Source organism: Mesoplodon mirus, assembly GCF_964341445.2.
Source record: "Mesoplodon mirus genome assembly, chromosome: 16".
NCBI lineage: Eukaryota > Metazoa > Chordata > Mammalia > Artiodactyla > Ziphiidae > Mesoplodon > Mesoplodon mirus.
The window spans coordinates 2,864,347-2,890,985 of NC_138992.1; the positions used below are offsets into that span (position 1 = coordinate 2,864,347).

At 45.8% G+C, this 26,639-nt stretch overlaps 1 protein-coding gene across 6 annotated transcripts in view; it reads left to right on the forward strand.

Annotated features, from left to right (window-relative positions):
• The window catches only part of PTK2 (protein tyrosine kinase 2), a 250,919-nt gene that overhangs the window by 137,693 nt on the left and 86,587 nt on the right, over window positions 1-26,639 (forward strand). For all 6 annotated transcript variants that reach the window (XM_082601577.1, XM_082601574.1, XM_082601573.1 and 3 more), the window contains 6 exons: window positions 4,334-4,474; window positions 4,995-5,072; window positions 10,997-11,104; window positions 12,796-12,913; window positions 18,505-18,535; window positions 22,276-22,328. In XM_082601577.1, coding sequence (XP_082457703.1) covers window positions 4,334-4,474; window positions 4,995-5,072; window positions 10,997-11,104; window positions 12,796-12,913; window positions 18,505-18,535; window positions 22,276-22,328 — 529 coding nt within the window. The remainder of the gene's footprint in view (window positions 1-4,333; window positions 4,475-4,994; window positions 5,073-10,996; window positions 11,105-12,795; window positions 12,914-18,504; window positions 18,536-22,275; window positions 22,329-26,639) is intronic.

Sequence of the window (26,639 nt, forward strand, 5' to 3'; positions counted from 1 at the left end):
AAGGTACAGCCTCCAGTTATAAGCAAGTCCCAGGGATGTGATGTACAGCGTGGTGGCTGCAGTTATTAACACTGTTTTGCATATTTGAAAGTTGCTAAGAGGGTACGTCTTAAAAGTTCTCATCACAAGAAAAAGCAATGTGTCACTATGTGAGGTGGTGGGTGTTAGCTAGACTTACTGTGGTGGTCATTTCACAGTATATACAAATATTGAATCATTGTATTGTACACCTGAAACTAATACAACGTTATACGTCAGTTATAGCTCAGTTAAAAAACACACACTTCGCATGCACTGTTAACGTATCTATGTTTAGCATTTGGTAGGTGGGGAGATAATTCCTCAATTAATGTTTCTTAGCCTGTTACTCTTTTCTTGCATATTTCCTTTACCACTACATTATAACTTTTTCATCCAGGAAGCCCTCGGAGTCCATTGTTGCTAACAGCATCTGATAAATATTAGGTTGATTAATATGAAATTATTTTTGTTGTTCAGAAGGCTGAATAGCAGCAATTTCCGATGATTCATCCTAATAATACTGCCTCATTTTGAGTAGTTTTCTCTCTGTATATGAATTGGTTTAAAATTGACTAGCATTCATTGACAGATGCCTTGTTTCCTAAGTCTGGGCAAACACAAAGCTGATGTTGAAACCCTATAAACAGGGAAGTGTATTGATTAATATCAAGAGATTCTAGGGAGTCAGATTTTGTGGAATTGTTTTCCTTACTGAGAAAGGAGGAAAGAACTGGTGCTTTCTGAGGCATCCTTTTTAGAAACGAATCTGGGGCTCCTTTCAGATAGCGAGGGTTTTCTAGTTCTTGCCCAGCACTGGCTGCTGCAGGCCGGAAATCTCAGTCCTCTTGGGTGGCCACATTGAGGCAGAGACCCCGAGAAAGCTCGGGCTCTCACTCCCAGCCAGGTGCGCCCGCTCTCGCTTGGCGGGGAGCCGGGGTGTGGCTCTGTGTCCCCAGGAAGCCAGCCCTGAATGGGCACGCCCCCTCCTCCAGCTCCCGTGGCTGCTGCCCATGAGTGTGACTTCCTGTCTTAGCCGGGTGACGTGTAGGACTCGGGAGGGGCCGGGCAGCGCAGCATGCGGAAAACTGACCGATTCAGCTGGATGACACAGAGACGTGAAACTGTAGCTCAGGCTGTCTGTCTGCTGGCACTGCACAGTTACTATTTTCAAACCTCTTTGCCCAGTTACTCAGAAGTTTTCCAGCAGGTTGAATGGTCAGGTGCACAGTTTAGTTGACCCCATGCACACCCATTCCACGGGTGCTGGGGGTCAGGGGACAGCAGTGAGGGAAGGAGACGCGGAATTGGGAGTGACTGTGCCGTGGGGTCGCTAGGAGATTGAGGCTCAGCAGGGACCACAAGGTGTTGCGTTTCCTCTTTACACGTGCGCATGTTTACCTGTTACTGAGAGTTATTTCTACACACTTAATAAAGAGCTAACTAACTACGTATAATGCTCACATCACAGATATTTCCATTTTCTTGTTTTTCACTAGTCTCTCTTCTACCAGAATTCTGTGTCCACGGGAGACCATCACAGAAATCAAAGCAAGAGCGGGGCTGCTGTGTGGGAAGCTTAGAGAAAAGAACATGGCTTTTGGAAAAGCACTTTGAGGACGTGACAGTGCAGTGGGTTTTGAGAGGTGGGCGAAAGAGGTCAGGGTTGCCGCCTAGGTTTCTGTCTCTAAGCAGCTGGGAGATTTGCTGAGATGAGGAGGACCAGGCCTGGAAGAAAGTCACAAGTTCTCTTGGTGGCACGCCAGGTTTCAGGTGTCTGGGAATTTCAGGTGGAAAGCTCAGGCGGGCACGTGCACATGTGTGGGTCTAATGCTCAAGAGGAGACGCAGAGAGTGTTTGCAAAGCCTGGAGTCAGAACAGCTGTTACATGCCGTCTCAGCGGTATGTGGGGAGAGTGGCCTTTTTCAGTCTCTGGGCTCGTGGCCAGAGCTTGGACAGCTCTTCCCCAAACCACGCGTCCCAGACTTTTCTTTTACAGCGTCCAAGGCTAACCACTCATGTTGTAGGTAACATCTGATAACAAGTCAAGCCTTGCTGCCCTTGAACCCATTTTGCTTCTCTTTTGTTTAGTTCCTGTGATCCAAAACCATAACTGATTCTTCTCTTCCAATCGCCTGTAGTTCCGCACTAGGCTCACCTGTCAGAGCCCCAGCCCTGGTTAAGACCAGTGTCGGACTACCAAGCCGGCTTTGGCCCGCACTTGTCCCTGCGGCCACTGTATTGGTGGGAGTCCTCAGGCCCCCTGCCTGTACTCACGTCGGCTGGAGACCGTAACGTTCTGACCCAGCCCTGCCGTCTCCCGAGCGCGGGTCTGTATCCAGCGTTACACTCAGTGGTTCAGATCAGACTTGCGGACCTCAGGCACGTTCAGAAGTAACGTGACTTTATCTTCCCGGAGCCCGCCCCTTCTGTTTGCCCGCTTGTTCCGCCCAAAGCTTGAGTTGTGTCGACTTCCCGCTTTCCCTGCCATCTCGAGCATCATCCAGGCGGCCCTGCGTGCCCGGCGCCGGTCTTCCCGCTTCCGTCCTCCCCAACACCTTCTCTGCAGGGGTAGAGCCAGCTTCTGAAATACAAGGCACCGGCCCTCGGCTATCTAGGGCCTGCTCTCGGCCCCCGCCGCCGCGCGCCCTGGTCTTCATCTCCAGCAACTGCAGCCCCGCTAGGACTGGATCCCACGCTGACCACTGCTGCTAGCTGTCCAGCCCACTCGGCGGTGTCCCAGATCCAGTAATCCTTTGGCCACACTGGCACCTTCAGGCCACTCCCGGCAGGCTGTCACTGCCCTGACCCACCAAAGTATGCCACCCCCTGCTGATTCACCTGCTCCCACTTCCCTGACTGCTGAGGTTAGCAGGCCACCATGGGATGAGGTCCTGTCCCTGCCCCTCCAGATCCCGCACTGGTCCTGTCCCCAGTCTCCTGGCCTTGCTTCCTGTCTGTGTGCACCTCACGCCGAGGCTCAGGTGGCCCCTGGTGTCCTCTAAGACCCTCCTCCGCCTGCATCTCCCGGTCTTGGCCATTTCAGTTCAGTGGTGACTCTTACCTCTCAGTACATCCTGTTGATTCTGTTTTCAGAACAAACCTGAAATCTGACTACTTCTCCCTCCTTTGTGCAGCAGTGCCTGGGTCCTGTCACCTCTCGCCTGGGTTATTTTGGTGGCATCTCACCGGATCTCTCCTGCTCCCTTCACACTGTTCCCAACGTGGCAGCCAGAGTATTCCTGTCAAGATCTATGTCGGATCACAATATTCCTATTCCAGGCCGCCCCAGGGCTTTGCATCTCACCAGGGTGGACCCAGTTGCGTCCTGTGGCCTGCACCCTCTCGCACCCTTCCCCAGACCTCATCCATCGCACATCCTTTGCCCGCTGGCCCCCTCAGGCCACACTCCTCCCTCTGACACACCATGGACTGGGGGCTCACCGCCCTCCACCATCCAGACGCCCATGGTTTATAAATAGAAAACTCACATAAGTGAAAAGGCACCCAGAGATCACCTGTGACCCCACTACACAGAGAAGAGAGGCATGGCTGGTTTGTCTTCACTGTGCGTTGGTGCGTGTGCCTGCCCGTGTGAGGCCCATAGCCTGTGCTCTCCTTTTAAAGGCATCTACACTACAACAGATTGCCTTGGCTTATTTTTTCATGTAGCACTGTGATACGGATTTTCATGTCAGTAAATGGGATGTGCACAGTAGTCTTAGGCCATCTGGCTAGCAGACACACTGGAGTGAGCATGGCCGGTTGTGGGGCACTCTACACACTTCCGTGATGAACCTCCTTGTTGCTGGATCTTTGCACAGTTCTTTCATCATTCCTAAAGAAGAATTTCTCAAACGTTGTGGTTTTAAAGTTTTTGATTTCTTATTGCCAAATTGCCTTCAGAAAGGATGTGTCGACTTCCCCGCCCAGGTTGGGATGTGTGAGTGCCTTTATGTCCCCTCCTTTGCCGACTCCAGGTCACATGCAAATATAGCCCTTATATTTTTAATGCCTAACTGTTTACCACATGTTCTAATAAGCCAATTATTGCTTTACCAATTTCTGTTTAAGAAATAAAGCTTGGTACTGCTGAACTGTATACTGTAGAATGGTTGCAATGGTATATTTTATGTGTATTTTACTATAATTTTTTTTTATAAAAGAAACAAAGCTCTGATAAATACAACATTTGGTGAACGTAGGTGGTATTAAGTGGTGGCTGGACAAGAAGTGTTCCTTGGTGTTGGCTGTTATTGCTGTGGTCTTTACTCATTGTTGGCTCTAAAAAGATGTTTGTAATTTTATCATGCAGGCCAAAACACTAAGAAAATTGATCCAACAAACATTTAGACAGTTTGCCAACCTTAATAGAGAAGAAAGTATTTTGAAATTCTTTGAGATCCTCTCCCCAGTGTACAGATTTGATAAAGAATGCTTCAAGTGTGCCCTTGGTGTAAGTATGGGGACTTGGAAATAGGGTGGGACTAGGTGTGATTTCTTTTGCTCTTTCTTATCCATGTATATCTAAATTTCTGATTGAAATCTAATTTGTCACACTTTTAACAACATGAGAATATTTTATCATTTTACAGTGGGGAAAAATACAAAAAGAAAATGTGTCAACGTGAGACTGAAACCATCCTTTTTTAATAGCTTGCCTAAGATTTTTTTTTTTATTCCAGCCCAGCGATTCATTGATTAACTGTCCTCTAAGGGCTAGTTTACCTATTCAGATAATCTTCCCAAAGAAACCATTGGCTTGAGACCCACTGGAATGAGCACAGTCTGTCTGTCTCTGCTTAGGCTCAGCAGATGCTGCACCATGAAGTTGTAAATATTTTGTACTATTTGGTTACAAAGATCAGTAGCAAGCTAGTCCAGCCCCGCTTTGGTCCTTTAATGTGTCCATGGTTCTTTATCTAAAATATCTTTTTCCTTCTGGTACCTTTGCCGTCACCTGTTTCACCTTCAAGTCAAGCTGGATTATTTCAGTGGAGCTGGCGATTGGCCCCGAAGAAGGAATCAGTTACCTCACAGACAAGGGCTGCAACGTAAGTGTGCTTTGGACAAGTCTTGGGAGCGGCCTGTGTGGAACACCCCTCCTTTCAGACCTGATTGTGGACAAAGGGGAATCAAAATAAGGAAATGAGGATTTTCTTGGAAAAGACATCATTCTGGCATTAAAGCTTTCCATTTCACAGCGTTTATTGCTCAAGGGAATGAAAGGAAGAGACAGCCTAGGTCGAAAGTTTTTGAAATTCTTTAGTCGGGAAGGAAAGGAATCATACAAATTGCACATATGTTGGTGAGATCTGAATGGGGTTGTTACAGTTTATCTGGAGAAGTTTTAGATACTAATTTCTTCATTCAGTTCTACATCTAATTTAAGTATATTTGTACTTGTATCATGTCCTTTGAAACAGCCTCTTCTGGCTCTTTCCAGGATCAAAAAAGTCACTAAGAAAAGGGCAGACAACCCAACAGAGGATGTCCAAATAGTTAAGACATAAGTGAAACGACGTTCAGCCTCACAGTCATCAGATAAATGCACAGTGTGATACTATTACACACCTACCAGAACGGCTGAGGTGAAAAAGATGAGTAATTCCAGGTGTTGGCAGGCATGTGGAACAGCTGGATGCTTCATACACTCTGTGAGGGTATAAAGTGGCACGACCTCTTCAGAAAGCTCCGTTATCTGTCTTCTCTTTGATTTGTAGTCTCTTGTATTCTCTTGCAAGGTTTTCTTTGTCCTTTCGCATTTAACCCATGTGGAATTTTGTGTATGGTACAAGGTGGGCCTGTGGTGTGTCCGGAGGATGGGCTCTGGAGTGTGCAGCCGGGATTCCCAGTGGGTCACTCTCATGCTGGCCTTGTGACTTTGAGTCCATTTCTTCACAGCTGGCTTGTGTTTCCTCGTCAGCAAAATGGCAATAATAATTACAACTACCTAAGAGAGGTGGTAGGAGAATTAAGTGGGTACTGAGTGTGCAGTGTTGAGATGAAGGCCTTGCCCAGAGGAAGCACTTAGAGGATGCTGGCTGCTGTCACTGTCCCCTTGTTGCTCTTCTTGTTGGTGTCCCAGTGAGCAGACAGCCGTTTCAGCACGGTAATCATATCTTTTACCTCTGAATTGAATTTCTGCCATCTTTGTGATCTAATTCTGGATCCTCTGTTCTGGTCCAAGGACACAGTTCTCTCTTTCTGTACTGATTCCATCCAGATGGGATTGCTCTAGGTTGGTGCTGCATCCCTGTGTCATCTTTTTTTGGTACACTTTCTGCATATATCCTTTTTCTTTTGTACACTTTCCTGGCTGTTACTGGCTATTTAGTCTTTCAAGACCAAATTTATAGCATTAGCAGAAAATTCTGTTGGGATTCCAACTTGTTTGTTAATTTGTGAAAGTAGATATTAGTTAGTTATCTGTCCCAAGAATATGGTATGTCTTTCTATTTGTTCAGGACTTCTTTTTTTTTTTTTTTTTTTTTAATTTACTTATTTATTTATTTTTGGCTGCATTGGGTCTTCTTTGCTGCGTGCAGGCTTTCTCTAGTTGCGGTAAGCGGGGGCTACTCTTCGTTACAGTGCGTGGGCTTCTCATTGTGGTGGCTTGTCTTGTTGCGGAGCATGGGCTGTAGAGCTCAGACTCGATAGTTGTGGCGCACAGGCTTAGTTGCTCCACGGCATGTGGGATCTTCCCGGACCAGGGCTTGAACCCATGTCCCCTGCATTGATTGGCAGGGGTGGACTCTTAACCACTGCGCCACCAGGGAAGCCCGTTCAGGGCTTCTTTTACATCCTTCAATAAGATGTCATAGTCTTTTTCATATAGATTTTTTGTATTAAGCTAATTCATAAGTATTATAGAGTTTTTGGCCTTATTGGGAAAATTGTTTTTGGCCATTTCCAATTTAAAATTCATACTGTGAGCATAGCAGAATATACTTGATTGTTGTTTATCATATATTCAGCAACCTTAGCAGAATATACTTGATTGTTGTTTATCATATATTCAGCAACCATGTTCATTTAATAAGTCATTTTTTATTAGAATCTTAGATTTTATAGGTATATAATCATGTAATCAGCAAAAAAAAGAATAGTTTTAACTTTTTTCTCTAATCTATGCAGTTCTTTCCTGTTCTCATATTCACAGGCACCTTGAAGATCATGTTTAATAACGGGTGGTAGAGGATATCCCTATCTTGTTTTAGGTTTTAATTTATCAGTTAAAAGTGTGTCATCATTCAGGATAATTTTTGATGTTGGGTTTTAGTAATGTATCTTTTTTAAAAAAAATTTATTAGTTGTGTGGGGTCTTAGTTGCAGCACATGGGCTCCTTAGTTGCAGCATGCGAACTCTTAGTTGCAGCATGCATGTGGGATCTAGTTCCCTGACCAGGGATCGAACCCGGGCTCCCTGCATTGGGGGTGCAGAGTGTTATCCACTGTGCCACCAGGAAAGTCCCTTTAGTAAAGTATCTTTCATGTTTTTAAATTATGCCTTTCTTTGCTTAGAATTTTTTTTTTTTTTTTTTTGGTGGTACGCAGGCCTCTCACTGTTGTGGCCTCTCCCGTTGCGGAGCACAGGCTCTGGACGCGCAGGCCCAGCTGCCATGGCCCACGGGCCCAGCCGCTCCACGGCACGTGGGATCCTCCCAGACCGGGGCACAAACTCGTGTCCTCTGCGTCAGCAGGCAGACTCTCAACCACTGCGCCACCAGGGAAGCCCCTTTGCTTAGAATTTTTATTCGGAGTGGCTACTAAATTTAACTGAAGGCTTTTCAGCCATAATGATATGATCCTGGTTTTTTCTCTTTTAATTTTGTTATTATTTTATATTAATCTTGATTAGATGTGCTGATATTGAGCCATTTAATAACTCCTACTTGGTTATGCTGTATTATTCTTTTGAAATAGTGATTTATTATATTTGCTACTATATAGAATTTTTGCAGCTATTTATAAGTGAAATCAATCTAGTCTTTTCTTTTTATATTAGCTCTATGAGGACATGATATTAGAAGTTACACTAATTTTATCAGGCTGTGAATTAGGGGCCTTTTCATCATTTTGTGGCCTGAAATATTTTAAGTCAAGGTAGAATTGTGTGTTCTGTGAAGGCGGATAGAATCAATCTATGTTACCACATGGTGCCTTTTTCAATGGTGGTGTTTAACCATTTTTTCAGCCTCTCCAGTAGTAATAGATCTATTCAGGTTTTCCATTTCTTGTGTCAGTTTTGCTAATTCATACTGTTAGCGTCTCATCTGCTTTTCTACATTTTTAAATTGTTGCCATGGAGTTGCATCTCGTGATACTCTTATGATCTTTCCAGTAACTTTATTTCTATATCCTTTCTCAGTCCTAAGCTTGTCTATTTGGATTTGTCTCTTCTTTTCAGATTTGCAAAGGATTTATTTCAGCCGCTTTTGAAGGACAGGCTTAGCAGTTAGGGTTATAGCATTAATCTATTTGTCTTCATTAATTTCAGTATTTATCTTCACAGATTTCCTTTTTCTAATATCTTTTGGTTATTTTTATTCTTTTCTTCTGCTGTTCCCTTTAAGTACTTCTTTAAAATTTATTCTTTTTATGTGGCCGACCTTGAGGGATAATGTCAGAATGAGGCAGAAAAACAATGGGTTAAAAGAAGGAATAAAAAATAAGTTAAATACAATAATTTCCATAGCTCAACTTTCTTTTTGTGCTTTGGAAATTTTTTAAAATTGTAAGATGCCAGTAATGGGCATATTTTAATATAACCATTTACTGAAATTAATTGAGATATTTCTCATTTCATGTGTCACCACTGACTTAATGGTATCTGGTTCCCAGTGTGTTAGAAGGAGCCTCAGGCCTCCTCTATGACAGTGTATGTACCTTGTACCAGCAGCTCAAACATCAGACTGGCATCGCCCTTGGTGATGTCCTTTTCCAAAATGTTGAGCAACTCATAGTAACATTCCAAAGACAGGAAAGTGTAATATTCCCTGAATTACACCTAAGTTGCGTTCCTGGAAAATTCCATGCAGAGCATACTTTGTGTTTTCAAATAGATGTGGGTTCTAGAATCAGATTTTTCACCAGCATGAATAAACACCAGGACATTTGAAAGCCATTCAGGACACAAGACAGTTTTTCACCACGTGGGAATTTCCTGCACGTTATGTGGCCCCTCACAGCCCTGGTCCTCACTCATGTTCCTCATTCTTCGGTCAGCTGAAAACAGCCCCCAGGGAATGGCCCTGCCCCAGTGAGACCAGAGCACATCCCATCAAGACGAGGTCCTGGTGGGGAATTGGGTCAGAGAGGCAGGCAGAGGTCAGATCAGGTGGGTGTTTGATTCCTTTTGGCCAGCATTGTACTGTTTTTACAGGGGACTTAATAGGACCAGATTTACATTTTAAAATACCTCCCTAGCTTCCGGGGTTTGTCTGTGTAGAGGACCAACAGGGATGAAGGGACACTGGCTGGGAAACAACTGCAGGATGGATTCTGAGCACCGTGCAAGACGGTGGCTTGTACTGGAGTGGTGGCCGTGGGGATGGAGGGAAAACGCACGGATTCTGGGTGTTGGGAGCTGGGCTGGATGTGGGGTAAGGGAAGGAGGGGAGTCAGGAATCATGCATTCATATTTCCACTCAGGAACCAGGTTGAATGGTGATGCCTTTGTTGAAGTGAGGAAGACTGGAGGGGGAAGGTGTTTTGAGGGGGCGTCCCCGTGACTGTGCTGGGTGTGCGGGCAGTCTCTCCAATGTCCACGCGAGGATGTCACGTAGGGAGTGGGATACTTGAGTCCGAGCCCAGGACTGGAGATGGTACTTGTGCCACAGGACTGGATGGTGTTCGCCGGGCAGGCCGTGCACAGCTGGGGAGAAGAACGGGGCCCAGCACAGAGCCCTGTAGCACTTGAACGTTTGTGGGTTGAGTAGGGGAGAAGCCAGGAAATGGAAAGAGAGCCAGGGAGGGAGGAGGAAAGCCCATGAGGGCAGAGGCCACAGGGGCCAAGAGAGGGCCGGGCGTGGGGGCCGTGCTGTGTGCTACCCAGGGGATGGAGGACTGCCCGTGGGCGTCTGTGCGGGGGGCCTGACAGAGCACAGCTGTGCCTGAGAGCAGTGCTGCAGAGACGCTTCCCTGTGAAGGGGCGCGGGGTAGGAGTCCCCTTCTGAACCGTAATTCCGGCTCAGTCCCAGTGGCATAATCTGTGCTGAGTGGGGCACTTGGCAGGGAGGGGCTGATACCTGTGATTTTCTAAGAGAAAGAGGTCCTAACTAGGCCGATTGTTTTGGATAAACCTGTAGGAATCGTCTCACGCAAACTGGTCGTTGCCATGAAATGGTAGAGGATGAAAGACGGATGCGCGTATTTTGTCTGCATAAGAAGAAAGAGTTTACTCCTCTTGGGAAAATGAAGTGTCTCTCTTGGCCTGTCTGTGTGGGAAGGGTCCTTTGGATACCCAGCGTCCCCCAGCACTGTTAACACTCTGGAACTTCAGAACGTTTCAGAGACTTGTTCTAGCTCAGGGTGCATTGGGAGTGGGAACAGGTCCCTCTCTCTGTGAGAAGTGGAGCAGAATGTTCCCTTAGGCCAAGAATTTCACACAGTTCCCCCCAGACCAGAGGGTGAGTCAGGTCAGGGACTCCCTTCTTCCTTTCTCTGTCATGTGTCATGTGGGACTGGTGACCACTTGTCCAGCTCCTGAGGATGGAGTGCCCCTCGGCCGTCAGGAGCACAGAGAGCAGACACATCCCTGACCGGGAGGTGAGCAGGTGGCCCTAGCAGGTCCCTGACTGCTCCTCAGAGGGAGAATGGCCCCCCAGGCGACTCGGACAGTTGGTTTCCTCAGACATCCCGTCTAGGGAGGTGTCCTCAGGAGGATGAGGTGGGCTTGGGACCATGAGGATTGCACAGAATAGTTCACATGAGTCTTGCATCTGTGGTCCAGAGTGTTTGCCTTTTCTTCCCAAAGCCCACACACCTGGCTGACTTCAATCAAGTGCAGACCATTCAGTATTCAAACAGCGAAGACAAGGACAGGAAAGGGACGCTGCAGCTGAAGATTGCAGGAGCGCCTGAGGTAAGGAGTGTGTCATGGTGGGAAGACGGAAATAAAGCGCTGTTGTAGAAATGATGATTGTTTCTGGGTGCAGGAGAAGTATTCATGGGTCATCAGGATCACAGCTTTCTCTAATGTAATAAGCGTTACGTTACAAATAATAATGATTAAATGCCCTCAAGAGTAGAAAACAGGTTTAAAAATTAATGGAGCCTTATTGTGGAGATGCTGGAAGATTATCATGAATTACCAAGAAAATCAACCTCTTAGAATTATATAAATTCTGTAAACTATGTTACATTGTTATTTCCCAGACTGTGCAGTATGTGACATTCTCTGGGGGGTAATAATTAGGAAAATAACCACGGCAGCAGCTGGTACTTTCTGCCACATATGTCCCCACTGTCTGACACTTAACACAGAAGCTGAGGACAACACACGGCATCCTCAGAACCCAGCGGAAGAGGCACTTTGAGATACTTTGGTTACCCCCAGTCTGTAGATGAGGGAACCAAGCACAGGATGGTAACCACGGTCCTAGTAGGTGGTAGACATGGAGTTCATCCCAGACAGTCTAGACCCAGAGCCTCTTCTTAATCAGCACGTGGTGTGGAAAGTAAAGGCAGGCCTGGCACGAGAAATGAACATTTGGCAAATACTGCATAAGGTGACCTTTCTGAAAGACGGACAGAAAATACTCACATACTGAAGAGTCTGCACAGCCTGGCGGCACACGCAGGTTTACTCGTGGGTGAAGCCCGTTCTTGGAGCTCACCTGGCCCCACTCGCACACCTGGGCCCTGCTCTGCTGCGGCCCCTGCTGGGGTGGTTTGTTTTCAGGGCTCCTCACACCTTCTTGCTCCTACTGCCTTGGGATCGCGGCGTTTCTAGGCTCCAGGCAGTTGATTCTCAGAATTAAACAAATGATGCCATGAGATATTGAAACCGTATTGCAAATTGAAATTTCCTGAAAATATCTCAGTAGTTTCTCGTTTGCACCATGATTTTCAGGCTGTCCTCCTTTCTGTTTGCTACCCCCAAATAATACTTAGAATAATGCAGGTGAGATAAGTTGTCCCTTTGGAAGGAGGTTATGAAGACTACATGAGTTAGGACATACTTGTGTTTGAAAGTAAAATACAGCTTTGATTATCTCCTGGATAACATTTAATGATAGGTTTTTAGGAAATTTATCATAATTGCATGTTTAATTTGAAAAGTGTGGTTTCTAAGCTCTTAGGCAGAACATGCTATGCATGCTCAAAATAATGAAATTCCACTAATTTTCTTTAATATCAGAAAAATGACGATGGATCGTTGATAAAAATTGACTCCACATTTGTCTAGTTTCTAAAATAAGCTCTACTTTAGCTTACTAATTTTCTAAATTCTTTTTTTAATTAGAGCGTGCCTAAGGGACCAGACATTCTGAAGGGAAGTGGTTTTTTCACCTCTTTTTGTTCTAGAAAGGGAGTCTCGGTTTAAGTGCTTTTTCTTTTTTTGCCTGGGTTTGCCTTCTGTCACATATTCTAGGAATAACATCCTTAAATATCAAACTTCCTTTTTCACGCAAACCTTATGACAGATCTTGTTTCGCTCCCACTCTTCTCTGTGTTCAAGTGTATCTAGAGATCTGATGTCACAGTGCAGCTGTCCCTTTGATTACTGGAAAGAACAATAACGGCTCTCTCTGGGTCTTCTCCCCTGTCCAGCCTCTGACGGTGACGGCACCGTCCCTGACCATTGCCGAGAACATGGCCGACCTGATAGATGGGTACTGCCGGCTGGTGCACGGGGCCACGCAGTCTTTCATCATCAGGCCCCAGAAAGGTGAGCTCTCCTTCTGTTCCAGTGCTCCCTCTGAATCGTTAGCCGAGCTCACCCCACAGCCTGTAGTCCTTTTAGATCGCTCTGTGAAAGTGAAGAGTGAATGAATAATTCAGCCCAGTGGATCTGTATTCTTGCTTTTCTAGGGAAGTGATCCAGCTCACAGCCTAAGAGCTGGGTTTGGACAGAGCTTAAAGGAAACGTTGTGTTTAGACCCTTTTGTTTTGAGCAACATATTTAATGTATTTTCTAGGTTACCATTAGCATTTTTAAATAAACTTTTGGGATTATGTTCTGGGTCTTTTTTTTTTTTTAAGTCTCTTGTAACTCATGATAAATAAAGTTTCTTTCCTATTTTTTCTCATAGATCTCAAAAGCTTAGAGCAGTAGTTCTAAGCATGATGTGATGAACCTTAGAAACATGACTGTGTCTCTTTAGCCGTTCACAAGGCAGTAAGATGGGGTGTTTCAGAGGATTTGGATTTCTGAAATAAAGCAGGAAAAAACTGGACTTTGGAATTGTATTGACCTATGGGTTCAAATCATGAGTGCATGCCACCTGCAAAGTACTTAACTTTCGGTGCCTCAGTTCCGTCCCACTAGACACGAAGCGTGGTCCCTGTCTCGTGTAGTCGTGGGGGGACGGCCTCGTGTGTAGGTGGCTTGGGGCCGTGCTGGCATGTACAGCATCAGAGACTTCAGTGTTGATGTCATTGCATCGCTGCTGCTAGGTTCAGTGTGATCTTGACACACTGGGTGAGCCTTGGCTTGGGGATTCCTCGTCCATAACGGAAGAATGGTGCCTACTTTATAGCGTGGTAGGGGGGCCCACAGTAGTCCCCGTCAAGCAGGTAGCCAGCTCCGTGGCAGGTGGACACAGGATCCCTGCCAGCACTCCCCTCTGTGGGTAGGACGATCCCTGGAGGGAGTCGGGGATGACTGAGTGGTGAGCGAATGGGGAAGCGTATGTGGAGACACACAAGGGAAGCAGATGACAAAGCCCTGAGCTCCAAGTGTAGACACAGCAGAGGGCCCTGCCTGCCCAGCAGTCGAGTTCTCTGTGCTGGCAGCAGGTGGAGGGCATTGCGGGAGGGCGTGAAGCAGAGGCATCATTGGAACCTTTGTTTAAAAGTTAGTGTCAGGGTGTTGTGCTCTGAAAACGGTATCTAAAGCCATGAACCCAAAGGCCAGTAAGTGCATGGATTCCAGGATGTGGCTCATCTAGCAAAAATGTTTTTCCCACTATGATCAGACCAATAAAGCCTCTTCATTAATTTTTTTCCTAAAATACAGCGTGTATTTATCATCACTTTCTTCATGTAATGAAGTTGCTTTTAGAAATATCTAAAGGCTACTCTCAGTTAAAATTTTTGCATCCATGAGCTTTTTGAGTTTTCATTTTGTGCTTTAAATGGGGGTATGTACCTTGCAAACATTATTTAAATGTTTTGGGAAAGTTGCTTCATATAAAGATAGTATGCTATGGAAAATGTTAAATGTGCCATATCGCCTGTCTTTTTAGTGAATAATTTTTTAATTTCATCCTGATTTACCAAAATGTTCTTCATTAATTTGTTAGTACACAAAAAAATAACATTCAGACATTAGGCATTAAATGTTTGAAGCTTTAACATCTTCCTGTGTTGGTTTTTAATTGGCTTTTTTTCCCCTCTAGGGAGAAACATTTTGATATCAAATCTCATGAAATGAGATGCATTAAATTCTTCATTCATATGAAAACAGCATAAATGAAAATGCTTCTCATAAAAAACCTAGTAGGGCATTGGTTGTTACCAATTTTATGTTGTCTTTATAGAATTAATTATTGAGTCTGATAATTTATTTACTTTATTCTAAATCACAGCATATGTACTTATTACATGACTGTTTTGTAATAGATATCTAAAGTGAGGTTATATTGCCTAATTGAAATATTTTAAGCCAAATGTTTTAATGGATTATAGTCAGAAATACGTGGACAAGAGCACATGTGCATTTTTTAGTTTAGTTTTTTTTTAAATTTCAAATAAATGTGAAACATGTTTCCACAACTCTAATGCACCATTTTCCTGGTATGTACTTTAAGTAACGATCATGTACGTACCCATCTGTCCTCTCTAGACTATAAACTGCTTAATGATAAGGAGCACGTACACGTTTGCGAGTGTTAACAGTTAGAGTGACGTGCAAGTTCTACACCTGAGGTCTCACGTGCCCAGATGCACTTTGTTAGCTCTGTGATCCACCATAATTGCTTTGAATTTAAGAAGTGCTTTTAAAGGTGGTATCATTGGGGCAGAAAAGTAAGAGTCACAAGTCCGATGCCCTGAACCAGTTTCCAGCAGAGTCACTGTGTGACCTTGGCCCTTATCGTGGGGCATCATCTGACCTTGCCTTTACTTGCAAGAAAGCTCAGTAGCAATTTTTCAATCTTAGTAAAATTCAATCTTAGTAAAATTCAATCTTAGTAAAATTCTCCTCAGAGGAAAGAATTGTGCGAATCAGGGTCATAATTTCATCGTTCTCAAGGAAGGTTTCTGTACGGAGGATGATGCTAAATACTGCACATTGTGAGGGTGGGGCTGCTCCTGAGCCTGACACAAAACCCAGAAGGCACGGAGAGCAAATCCGTAGAGTTCATCAGTACACAAGTATGAAAGTGCTTCTATTAGTAAAAGAAATGCTTTTTAAAGCCGTGACATAGAAGGGGAAACATCTGTAATACATACAATAAAGAATTAAAATCCCTTATTCTTCAAGTGTTCTTCTAGCTCATTGAATAAGAGGGTAAAAATGGGCACCTATAGAAGAAAGGACATACACTGTCCGGTAAGCTTATGGACACAGACAGTGACAGATAGCATTCTGTGTCTGTTAACCTGTTGTTAGATGGGTGGAAAGACCGTGATACCCATTCTTGGTGGGGCTGTTGCGAGGTGCCCTCCACACTCCACTGTGTCGGCGTGAGTTGGGACAGTGCTTTCGGTGGCTCCTGGCACTGCCGGCCCCTCCTGGAAACAGCCCCACAGGACCACTGATGCAGCGCCCCTGCTGCACTGTCTTCGGTAGCACAAAATGTGGAACGACCCCGGTGTCTCCGGGGGTGGAGCTAGTAGCTAATAAATAAGGGAGTGTGAGATGCCATGCAGCTGTTTGAAAAGACGAGCTGGCCCTATTTCCGTGCTGAAACCTACATGCACGTGTGTGTGTATAGCCAAACCTGTGTGTGTTTATAAGCATACAAGGAGTCTGGTAGTCTGGAAAGTTAAGTGTGGACAATGAATACCCCTAAGGAAGGTGGAATTGTATGTGAAGGCGGGGTGGGGGGGGCTTCAACTTGTCTACTTTTTTTGGTCTACATTATAGACCTTTATGATTTAAATTTGTTACAGTGAATCTGTATTGATTATTTAATTAAAAACAAATAAAAACTTTTATTTAAAAATTAAAAGCCTCAGTTCTAAAAATGAAAATAAAAATGTGGGTTAATACAGAGATGCATCCTTAATCCTAAGGAATTTATGCTGAGAAATAAGAGACCACATGAATGCCATGAGAAAGCATATGTTACTCATTCGACTTATAAATTTAAAGCAGTGTCAAAAGTTAGCTCCTAGAATTGGGCATTTCAGTTGGTGAGCGCGTAGGGATTTTTATAACGCTGCTGCTTACAGTGTCTGTTGCCGTTTCTCTCAATATTCTGCTACGTTCTTGTTTCCTGAAAATTGACCTTCAGTTGTTAATTGCCTCATTTTCAGCCTTCTTCCTACTCCTGCCCAGCTTCTTTTTTTTTTTTTTTTTTTTTTTGCGGTTCGCAGGCCTCTCACAGCTGTGGCCTCTCCCCTTGCGGAGCACAGGCTCCGGACGCGCAGGCTCAGCGGCCACGGCTCACGGGCCCAGCCGCTCCGCGGCACGTGGGATCTTCCCGGACTGGGGCACGAACCCGTGTCCCCTGCATCGGCAGGTGGACTCTCAACCCCTGCGCCGCCAGGGAAGCCCGATCTGGAACCCAGCTTCTTATAAAGTCTGTATTAACCAGATATTTCATTATCTGGTTCCTTTTTCTCTCCAAGGAGGTAGAAATTTCAACAGAGAGAGTAAAACAGCTAGAAATCACACTGACATGTCATTTGAAAGCCCATATGATTAACTGACAGTGTCGAGTGTGGGTAAGGTGGTGCTGGTAGCATCCATGGGGTAATAAACTAATGATAGGATTTTCCAGTTTTTCTGAGTTTGGTCTTCATGGTATAACGTGGTTATTTTGCTTAAAATTTGGATGTCACAAAGTCATAGTGAGGAAATTTGGATGAAGTTTCTGCAGTGTATTGGGTATTATGCAGTGGCTGTGAGTGCCGGGTCCTCTGCTGTGGGGGGTGTCCTGTGGGCGGGTCAAGTCTGACCTTCTAAGTCGTCTGATTCATGGGAAGCTCTCTGCTAATGCAGCAGAAGCACAGGAAGGCCATCCAGAGCCACTTGGGGTGTTCCAGGAAGGGCTCCTTTGAGGAGGTTGAGCTTGAATTGAGCTTTGAAAGATTGAGGGATGATGCTTCCACCAGAAGGAAGAGAATCTTTCAAGAGATGGACTGTGTGAAGGCATCATGCTGTGCTCAGGGCCATACGGCCTGCACTCACAGGGGACCAGGGGATAGGAGGAGGGACGGGAGACCTGGACAAGGGGAATCCGTGGCCTGGGGAGCGAGGGGACTGGTGGGATGGATTTACCACCAGATTCATCCGGATAAAAGAGATGAAACCAGGGGGCTCCGTGCTTCCTGGTTCACTGATGAAGGGGAGGGAGCACGTCTCCCCGGCCACGGAGCAGAGTCCTGAGCTTGCCTGTGATGCGCTGGCCAGAGCCCAGCCGTGGCGGGGGAGTCTGCCACCGTCACGGGGGCCTCAGCACCTCCTGAGTCGAGTCCACAGGACACTGCAGGCCCCGCCTCTAAGGCTGCTGGGCCCCTTGGCTCCCCCCCGTTCCTCCAGGAACACAACCTGTGGGTTTGTTTCCTTTGGATTTCTGTGTGTCCTGCACAGGTTTGTTTGTTTGTTTTTAAAGAAGGTGTTGGGGATAGGAGTTTATTAATTAATTAATTTATTTTTGCTGTGTTGGGTCTTCGTTTCTATGCGCGGGCTTTCTCTAGTTGTGGCAAACGGGGGCCACTCTTCATTGTGGTGCGCGGGCCTCTCACTATCGTGGCCTCTCTTGTTGCGGAGCACAGTCCTGCACGGGTTTTGATGTTGCTGCAGGACGTTCAGTCTTTGGTAAAGAATGTTGGCTTTGATTATGAGAAATTCTTCATCTTCTAGAGTCTCCTGGGAAGAATATCTTTCATCAGTTTATCCCTTAGCATTTGATTTTGATTGGCAATACCTTTTATACAGTCTGCACCCGCAGGCAGTGTATATTTGTCATAAATACTGAAAATAAAGCCATGGAAACCTAAGACAGATAGGCAGTATACCAACTTCGTTTTAAAGGGTTATTGCTAAAATTCTGAAATAAGACTCGTCTTCTTTCTCTGATTTCTATACATAATCTTTTCAAAAGGAATAGAAGGAATCTCATCTGTCTCTTTCTGTTTTTTCCCCAGAAGGTGAACGGGCTTTGCCATCGATACCAAAGTAAGTACTGCTTTGTGTGTCTTGTTATTCCTGTGCATTAGAAACTGGGAGGAAATCACTATGCTTTATTATCCATTTGCCTGAGTAATCAAATTTCTACGTAGGAAATTTGGAAAATTTGGAAAATTAGGAAACTAGAAAACAAATGTTTCCAGAAAGAAATCAAATCAACTGTAAATCATGTACTTAGGTTTAACCCAAAGTGTACAATGAATTTTCCCTTTAAGTTCAGCAGGGAGCTCAAGAATAGTAGTGATCGTGTGAGGGAGGTCTGTTGTCAAACAGTCACTTTATCGTCAGTGACAATGTTTATAAGAATCTGAAAATAGACACCATTCTGGCTATTTTACAAGTGAGAAAATTAAAGATATGTAATTTATGTTAATTTTTAAATTTGTTTATGTCATGAATTTCATAGTAGATGCTTCAATCTGTACAAGTAAAAGAATGCCAAAACTTCTCTGTTCTCAGCCATTGTGCTAGGAACTGGGGACCAAATGAAAGTTACAATCTAGACATTCAGATATACAGGTAAATAAACAATGATAGCTGTGTGCTGAGCACTCAGAGAGAGCTTTGAAGAGAATCCCAAGGCACCTGCAGAGAATACAGCACCTGAGAGGCCACTGCATAGAGGGGTAAAGAGGGTGGAACCTGGGCATCACCTCTGTTCTGTCTCTCTCTCTCCTCCATCACCAGTCTACCGCCAGTTCCTTCCTTTCTGCTTCCTAACTATCAGCTCCATCCACTTCACATTCCCACCATCCCTGCCCGGTTTTTAGCTATCATCACCTGTCTGGGCTCCTCCAGTAGACTCCTGTGTCGAGGTCCCCGAGACTACCCCATTCAGGGATTCTCTAGAAAGAACGCCCAGGACTCAGCACGTAATCATGCTCTCAGCTGTGATGTATGGCTGCCAGGGAACACAAAGCACAATTGGCCAGGCAGAGAGCAATGGCATGAAGTCCCGAGGGAGCCAGGGGCGGGCAGGCTCCCAAGAGCCCTCTCTCATGGACTCAGGTAGGGCACACCTGATCCTCGGGAATGAGTTGTGATGACGTGGAGTGTTGTCTACCAGGGAAGCTAGTTAGAGACTCGGTGCCCCGGCTTTTATGGGGGCCTGGTCATGTATGCACACTTTGCTTGTCGTGCACCCAAATTCCAGACTCCCAGAAGGAAGGCAAGAGTTCAGCACGAACCATATTATTTGTACAAACAGTCTAAGGACAGTGAACCACACTTACTAGTTAGGGGTTGGTGGGAACCCTCCTAAACACCAGCCAAGGGCCCACCTCAGAGGATAGCAGTCTCAGGTCTTTTGGGTTCCCATGTTTCTGCACACCTCCTACCCATCTTTGCTTGTCCCATTTTGCCTACCGTCCCATCCATTCTCTACAACAGCAGAAGGGACCTTTCCTCTTGAACCCCTCGCGTGACTGCTGCTGCTCTTAGATTCAGGCCCACATCCTTCAGCCAGCCGGCAGGAAGCTGCACGACGGTCCCTGCCAGCTCCTCCAGCCTCCCCTCCCGTTCCTCATGCTCACTCTTCAGTCACATTGAACTGCCTTCAGTTCCTGGACACCGTCCTTCCTTCCCTCCAGCCTTGTCCTCAGCAGGGCCCTGCTCAAGTCTTATCCTGCATCCCTGCCTCTGGAAACCTCCCACTACCCCAGTCCCAGGAGCAGCCCTGTGTGTTTTCCTATAACTTATCTCACATTAAACAGTTACCTCCCTGCTGCTCACACCCTGTGGCCTTGTTGATGGCCAGGGTCATGTGACATGGTAGACCTGACACTGGGCAGTATCTGGCACACAGTAGGTACACAGTAGCTGGGCAGGCGAGTGGAGGGATGGGCGAGACCAGCTTTCTCTTAGCTTTTAGGCCTTGTGTTTCACAAACTCAACAATATTTAATAGATATTTATTAATGTCCCACATCAGGCAAGGAACTAATGCTCATAGTATCTTCAGTTGTGGAAAGTCTTTAAGAGATGACTTTGAGGATTAAAACACACTGGAATCATAAACACAGATAAAAAAGGTGAGGAAGAAGGGAGTAGGTTAGAAGTGCTAACAAATCCTAGAAAAACTGAACAAATAAAGAAAACTTTAAAAGAGCAGAATTTCCACAAATCATAGAGCCGCAGACCTGTTATTGCCACTGATCAGAGAAGTGCAGATATCCCTGCAGTTGTAAGTTGGTTTGAAGTAGCATCCCAACCCGCAGCAAAGGAAGACCCCGGTGTCCTATCAACAGGATACAGAGGCAGATGATGTAACCTGCTTATTATGAATGTGTGCACCTGTGACCTCCTGATAAATGTAGTTTGGAGATGGTGACAATAAGTCGTGGAGCTGCAATAGAAGAGGAACTGGTGATTTGTTAGAAAACAACTTTGGTTAAACTTTTATAATAAAGATACCGTTTCACATATTTAGAGAATTCCATAAAAGGAACTCAGGGCTATGGCTTTGTGCTGTAACCCTTAATTATAGAGGTTATGCAGTTGCATTGAATATTTCTAGTGCTCAATGGGGATATACTATTTTAAGCTCCCGTATTACCTAATATAAATTCTATATACTAGGAAAAATTCTTATTTAGTACTTCTAGAGTAAAGGCTTATGCAGCAGGAAAAAGTTTTCTTTTATAAGAAGAGCAAAGTAACTTTAACATCTAAAGACTATAGGGTTCTGGGCTTCCCTGGTGGCGCAGTGGTTAAGAATCCACCTGCCAATGCAGGGGACACGGGTTTGATCCCTGGTCCGGGAAGATCCCACATGCCACGGAACACCTAAGCCCGTGTGCCACAACTATTGAGCCTGCGCTCTAGAGCCCATGAGCCACAACTACTGAGCCCACGTGCTGCAACTACTGAAGCCCGCACACCTAGAGCCCGTGCTCCACAATAAAAGAAGCCACCACAATGAGAAGCCTGTGCACCACAACAAAGAGTAGCCCCTGCTCACCGTAACTAGAGAAAGCCGTGCACAGCAACGAAGAACCAATGCAGCCAAAAATAAATTAATTAATAAATTGATTTTAAAATAAATAAATAAAAGAAATGCAACAAAAATATTTTAAAAAATAAATAAAGACTATAGGGTTCCTTTTTTCTCTGTTTTATACTTTTCCAAAAATTTTAAACTGAACTATACTTGGATTTTTTTTAAATGTCACTGAAACCTTTGGCCAAAATGTTATTTTATGTGGGTGTGTATGTAAAACACTAACGTTGTGGAGCCATTTAATGAAACAACCGGATGCGTTAAGCTTACCTTGTTTCAGTCTGTAAATAATAACAATATATGTCCATGTGCTGCCTGCTCTTGGACGTGCTCAAAATTGAAACAGGGCCAGTCGTGTAACAGTGTTTCACATTCGCATCTCAGTCCCAGGCATCGTTCCCTCTGTGGTATAACTTCGGCCACTCCCTTGCAGTGCAGCATCTAAATTAAAGTTAATCTAAGCCACGTACACCACATTCAGTGGTGTTATAGTTCAGCGTTCCTTCACTTCTCTGTCTTAATTTCTGGTCTTTAAAACATTAAAGCAGTCTGGTGACTTTAAGGGACTCAGGTGGTAGAATCCAGTATTATACAAAATCACCCCTCTAGACTGTGCAGTCTCCCTGGGAAATGGCACAGTCGTCCTGATTCTGGGCAGCTCACAGTTTGAATGAATGCTGGCGATGTGGTCTGAAGAGCATGGCACTCACGGCTTTGCACCTCTGTTCCAGGCTGGCCAACAGCGAGAAGCAGGGCGTTCGGACCCACGCCGTCTCTGTGTCAGGTAAGAGGCCACACAGGCGTCAGGCAGAGGGGCCCACCGCGGTGGTAGGAAATCGCCGTGTGTTAGACGTCTGCTCTTTTTTATGAGGATTACTTCTTTCTAGAGTAGCTTACAAAAATTAAACATTAAAATTATTAATAATTTTTAAAATTTGCATAATTTTACCATCATGAAATAGGTTTAAATATAGCTCACTGATTTTTTTTAATATGAGACATACGTGTATAATACTAGATTACTCACAGGATTGTATAGAATTCCAAGTTATTCTTCAGTTTTAATTCCATGTTAATTATATTTAGAGTGAAAATTTTTACTTTTGAAACTGCCATTATAACTTATCTTTGTAATGCAGCAGAAATTAACATAATATACTTTGTATATTTATTATTTTTTGAAGTTCAGGAAATGTGAAACATTTTAAAACAGCTTTTGTCTTTCACAATTAACATAAAATGGTGTTTGAATATTGCTTTTTTAAAAATATAGTTAAGATGTTGACATAAGCATTATCTTAACTATTTGCTGGTGTGATAAGTGTGGTGTGCTTTCCTTGATATGTTTTCAAAATACATGTGCCTTTTTTCCCTATTTAAAAATGTGGAAAATAGAGGAAAGGTGGGGAAAAAGCAAAAAGCATCTTCTATGGACCCAGGTTTGGTATCTTAAAATATTGATACATATACTATACGTGTATATTTATACATGTATGCGTATACATGTATATCCATACACACACATATATGTTCTTATGTATGTCACATTTCTAAAATACAGCTTCCTAAAACTCTAGTATCTGACAATCTGACTTAGAAGAAATCTAATTCCTGTTAGTTTAATTTACCTTGAGTTAATTTTTACCTAAAATTTAGTTTTGTGCTTTTGCCTCGTTGATGACTGAATTATTTTCTAGTGTTCCGGTGTACAAATAGAGTTGCTTATTTTTTTTTATTGTCCACAAACTTCCCACAGCCCCCTTCTCAAGAAATGTCTGTGCTCGTATCCATATGCTTAGCAAAGATGCTCCAGTGATGAATCGCGTGGGGCAGGTGTGTGTGGGCCGGAGTGCTGCGGCTCAGGAAACTGACCCCTTCCTGATGGGGGAGAGGGGTGTTAAGGGCTGGAGCTGGTACTGCTGGGCAGTGCCAGACGCCCGGCGGGCTGCAGGGTGGCCGGCACGCACACCACCTCCACTGGGCTCTCCGAACCCCCGCGGTGACGTGGAGCCGCTAAGCGCGCTCATCTCCCGTCTGGCAGGGCAGGAGGCTGAGCAGACGGAGAGCAGGCCCTCCGGCGGGGCGAGAAGGGCCGCCACGTGCCAGAGCGGCGAGGTGGTAAAGGACCCCGTCAGTCGCTGGGCATCAAAGGATGTTCTGTGGCGTGTTCCGTAGGAGAGGTCAGGTTGAGCCAGCTCTGAGCAATTCGTGAGCGCTCTGGCCCTCTCCTTGCCAGACTGGAAGCAGGCTTGGCAGTGAGGCCCGGGAGGCACTGGTGGCCGTCACCGCTGTGGCTGCCGCATGCGTGCTTCACAGCTGCTCGCGTGGTGCGGAGCTGACACGCCCTGTTGGGCTCATCATGACTCCGGCTAGTGATGAAACACAGCAGGCCTCACAGAAGCTTCAGGTCTTGTTCCTTCCATTTCCCGGCGTCCTCGGAGGAGGTTTTTCACAGCTGCTCCTCCCAGCGCCTGCCGGTTCCACCTCTCCCCGCCAACGCCTCCTTTCTGAGTCCGCCTTCCTCGCTTCTCCCTGGTTATCCCTTGACTAGAAGTTCACGCTTGTGCCCCTTGTCTGCAGTAGCTGCCTGATGGCTACCACCTTTACCGAATTTAAATAGGCATTTCCCTGGGCAGGAACTCTCAGGAATGACTCACAGTCCATCAGACGAAGTTTCGACTCCTCAGCTCAGCCCCCAGAGGCCTCCGGTGGTCTGTGCACCACCTGCCTTGCCAGCCCTCCCCCAACGTTGCTCTTCAGCCAAACAAAGTCGGGCGTCCAGCCCTCCGGCCCGCCTCCTTCTCTCTGTCGTTCTGCTTGAGCTGCTCCACCGTCCGGCATGTCCCTTCCATTGTCACTTGTCGAGGTCTTTCGTTCTTTAGTCAGTGATGCTGTTTCACACGTGACCACCGCTTTGGTGGTGCACCGAGAGAGGCCAGGAAGAACTCTCAGCGTCTTGTGGATATTCAGTGACGGGCCTGACTTCTTACGTTCCTGTGATCCTTCATCAGCCCGCCCGTGGCTTGCTCCCTGTTGTGGAAGTGGACTCACAGTGTGCTTTATTTGTGTCCTCCACAAAGACTAGACAATAACATCTCACCAGCCTGGCCAGCCAGGAGCTGTGCCTTGCACGTCGCCCATAAGTTATTAAGTTGACACCAAGAAAGCCGGTACTGTTGCTAAACCCCGGGGTTCTTCCTTACCTAGCAGCCTGGAAACCCGGCACCATGTGGTTGTGGTGCTGACACTGAGGGGAGACCAGCCACCCACCCCCCGGACCCCGCAGAGCGCCGTGTCTGCTCCCCCGCCGCAAGCTGATCTGTCTCCAGGCTGGTGGGTGGTGGCTGAGGCGCAGTCTGTGTGCCGGCCGTGATGACTTGTTTTTCTGTCAGGGTCCATCCCGTTTGGCCCCAGCAAACCCTACAAGGTGGATACTACTCCAGTTTTACATTTCCCGTTTTACGGTAATTCCGTCAACAGATACATCTGAGTGCCTGCTGTGTGCCAGGCACTGTTCCGGATGCTGGGGTACGATAGTGAACAAAGCCAGGCCCTCCCCTTGTGGAGCTCACATTCTGTGGAGGAGATAGTTGGACGCTGAGTTAAAATAAAGCAGGCAAATGGAGAGCAAGGGGTGGGACTGTTTAAAGTTGGGGTCAAGAGGAGTCTCTGAGCAGGTGGCTGAACGCACACATTGCGCGACAGCAAGCACTGAAGCAAGGACTTGGCAGACCCAGCACCAGCCAGAGTGGCAGAGAGCAGGGCAGGCGAGGTCACACACAGCTAAGAGGTGACGGGTCTCTATTAGGTTCTCAGTGTGCTGTGCACAGCGTTAGGCGTTATATCATCCCTACGACGATCTCACGAGGTCTTTGTCGTCTCCCGATTTCACAGATAGGAGGAAAGAAGTTGAGAGAGGTGAACACACTTGTTCAGTGTCACACAACTTGAAAATGATGGAGCTAGGATTGAACTCAGGTCATTGTTGTCCTCTAGGCTATATTGCCTTTCAATAACAATTTAAGGAAGATTACCCCAGGTACAGATGAAGAATCACATCGGAAGATGGAGAAAGTGGGACTTGTCTGATTCCCCTATTTACATTCATAACTGAAAAGTTCTTACCTGATCTTCAAGGCTGGCTTCAGATGCCGCCACCTCCTAGAAGCCTTCCCTGGCTACTCCAGGACTCTTCTTCCTCAGAGTTCTCTAGCCCACCATATGTCTCACTATTGTGGATAGTCTTTAAATAGATGTAATGATTTTAGAAACCTTCTTGTCCACTAGACCCTGACCCCATCATAGGCAAAGACGTGTTTTATTTGTCGTTTATTGTCTGGGACATAGTGCTTAGTGATCGTCTTTAAATGAATCCGATGCCCGAGCAAGGTGCCGAGAGGTGCTGGGACTTGGAGGAATGCACTCCACGCGTGGAAACAGGAGGAGGAAAGGCAGGGACCCCCCCAGAGCGAGCAGTGACCTTGAGAGTTGCTGGACTCTCAGACGCTTGCTGTGAGCTGGTCACTGTGAACTGTTCTGGACGCACTCCTAGGTGGTTTTGGGTAAGGGGAATGGAGGCCAGCAAGCAGGAAGAATGGGGGTCTAGATGCCTTCAGACAGTTCTCAGCTTGTGATGACGGGGTACCAGGCCCTCCTTCCAATCTCATTGTAGGAGGAAATGTAGTTATCAGATCATCTCCAGTAGGGGCACAGTTACAGTTGATGTTGAATACATGCAGAGTTTATCTCTGAAATCTAGACAAAGTTTCTCTATAAAAATAAGTATAAGGTTAACAGATTTACAGAAATACCTAGCAGAATAGTGCATTTCCTTGGGCACATTTCTCTGAGGGCCTAGAGTAATTTTTTTTAGCCTAAGTGTAAGTTTTTAGGAAACGTGTAAGCACACGTTCTGGAGCTCAGTTAGAACTATAGTGGAGAGGCCGTTGCTTGTACTACAGACAAAGGGTCTGTAAGTGGTCAGAGAGAGGGGGGTCAGGATCGGGGCGGGCCGGGGGAGGAGTGCTTGAGCCACGTTCGTGTGGGTGAAGATACCCCAGGAACATAGGTATTTCCGAGGAAAATCAATGAGTAA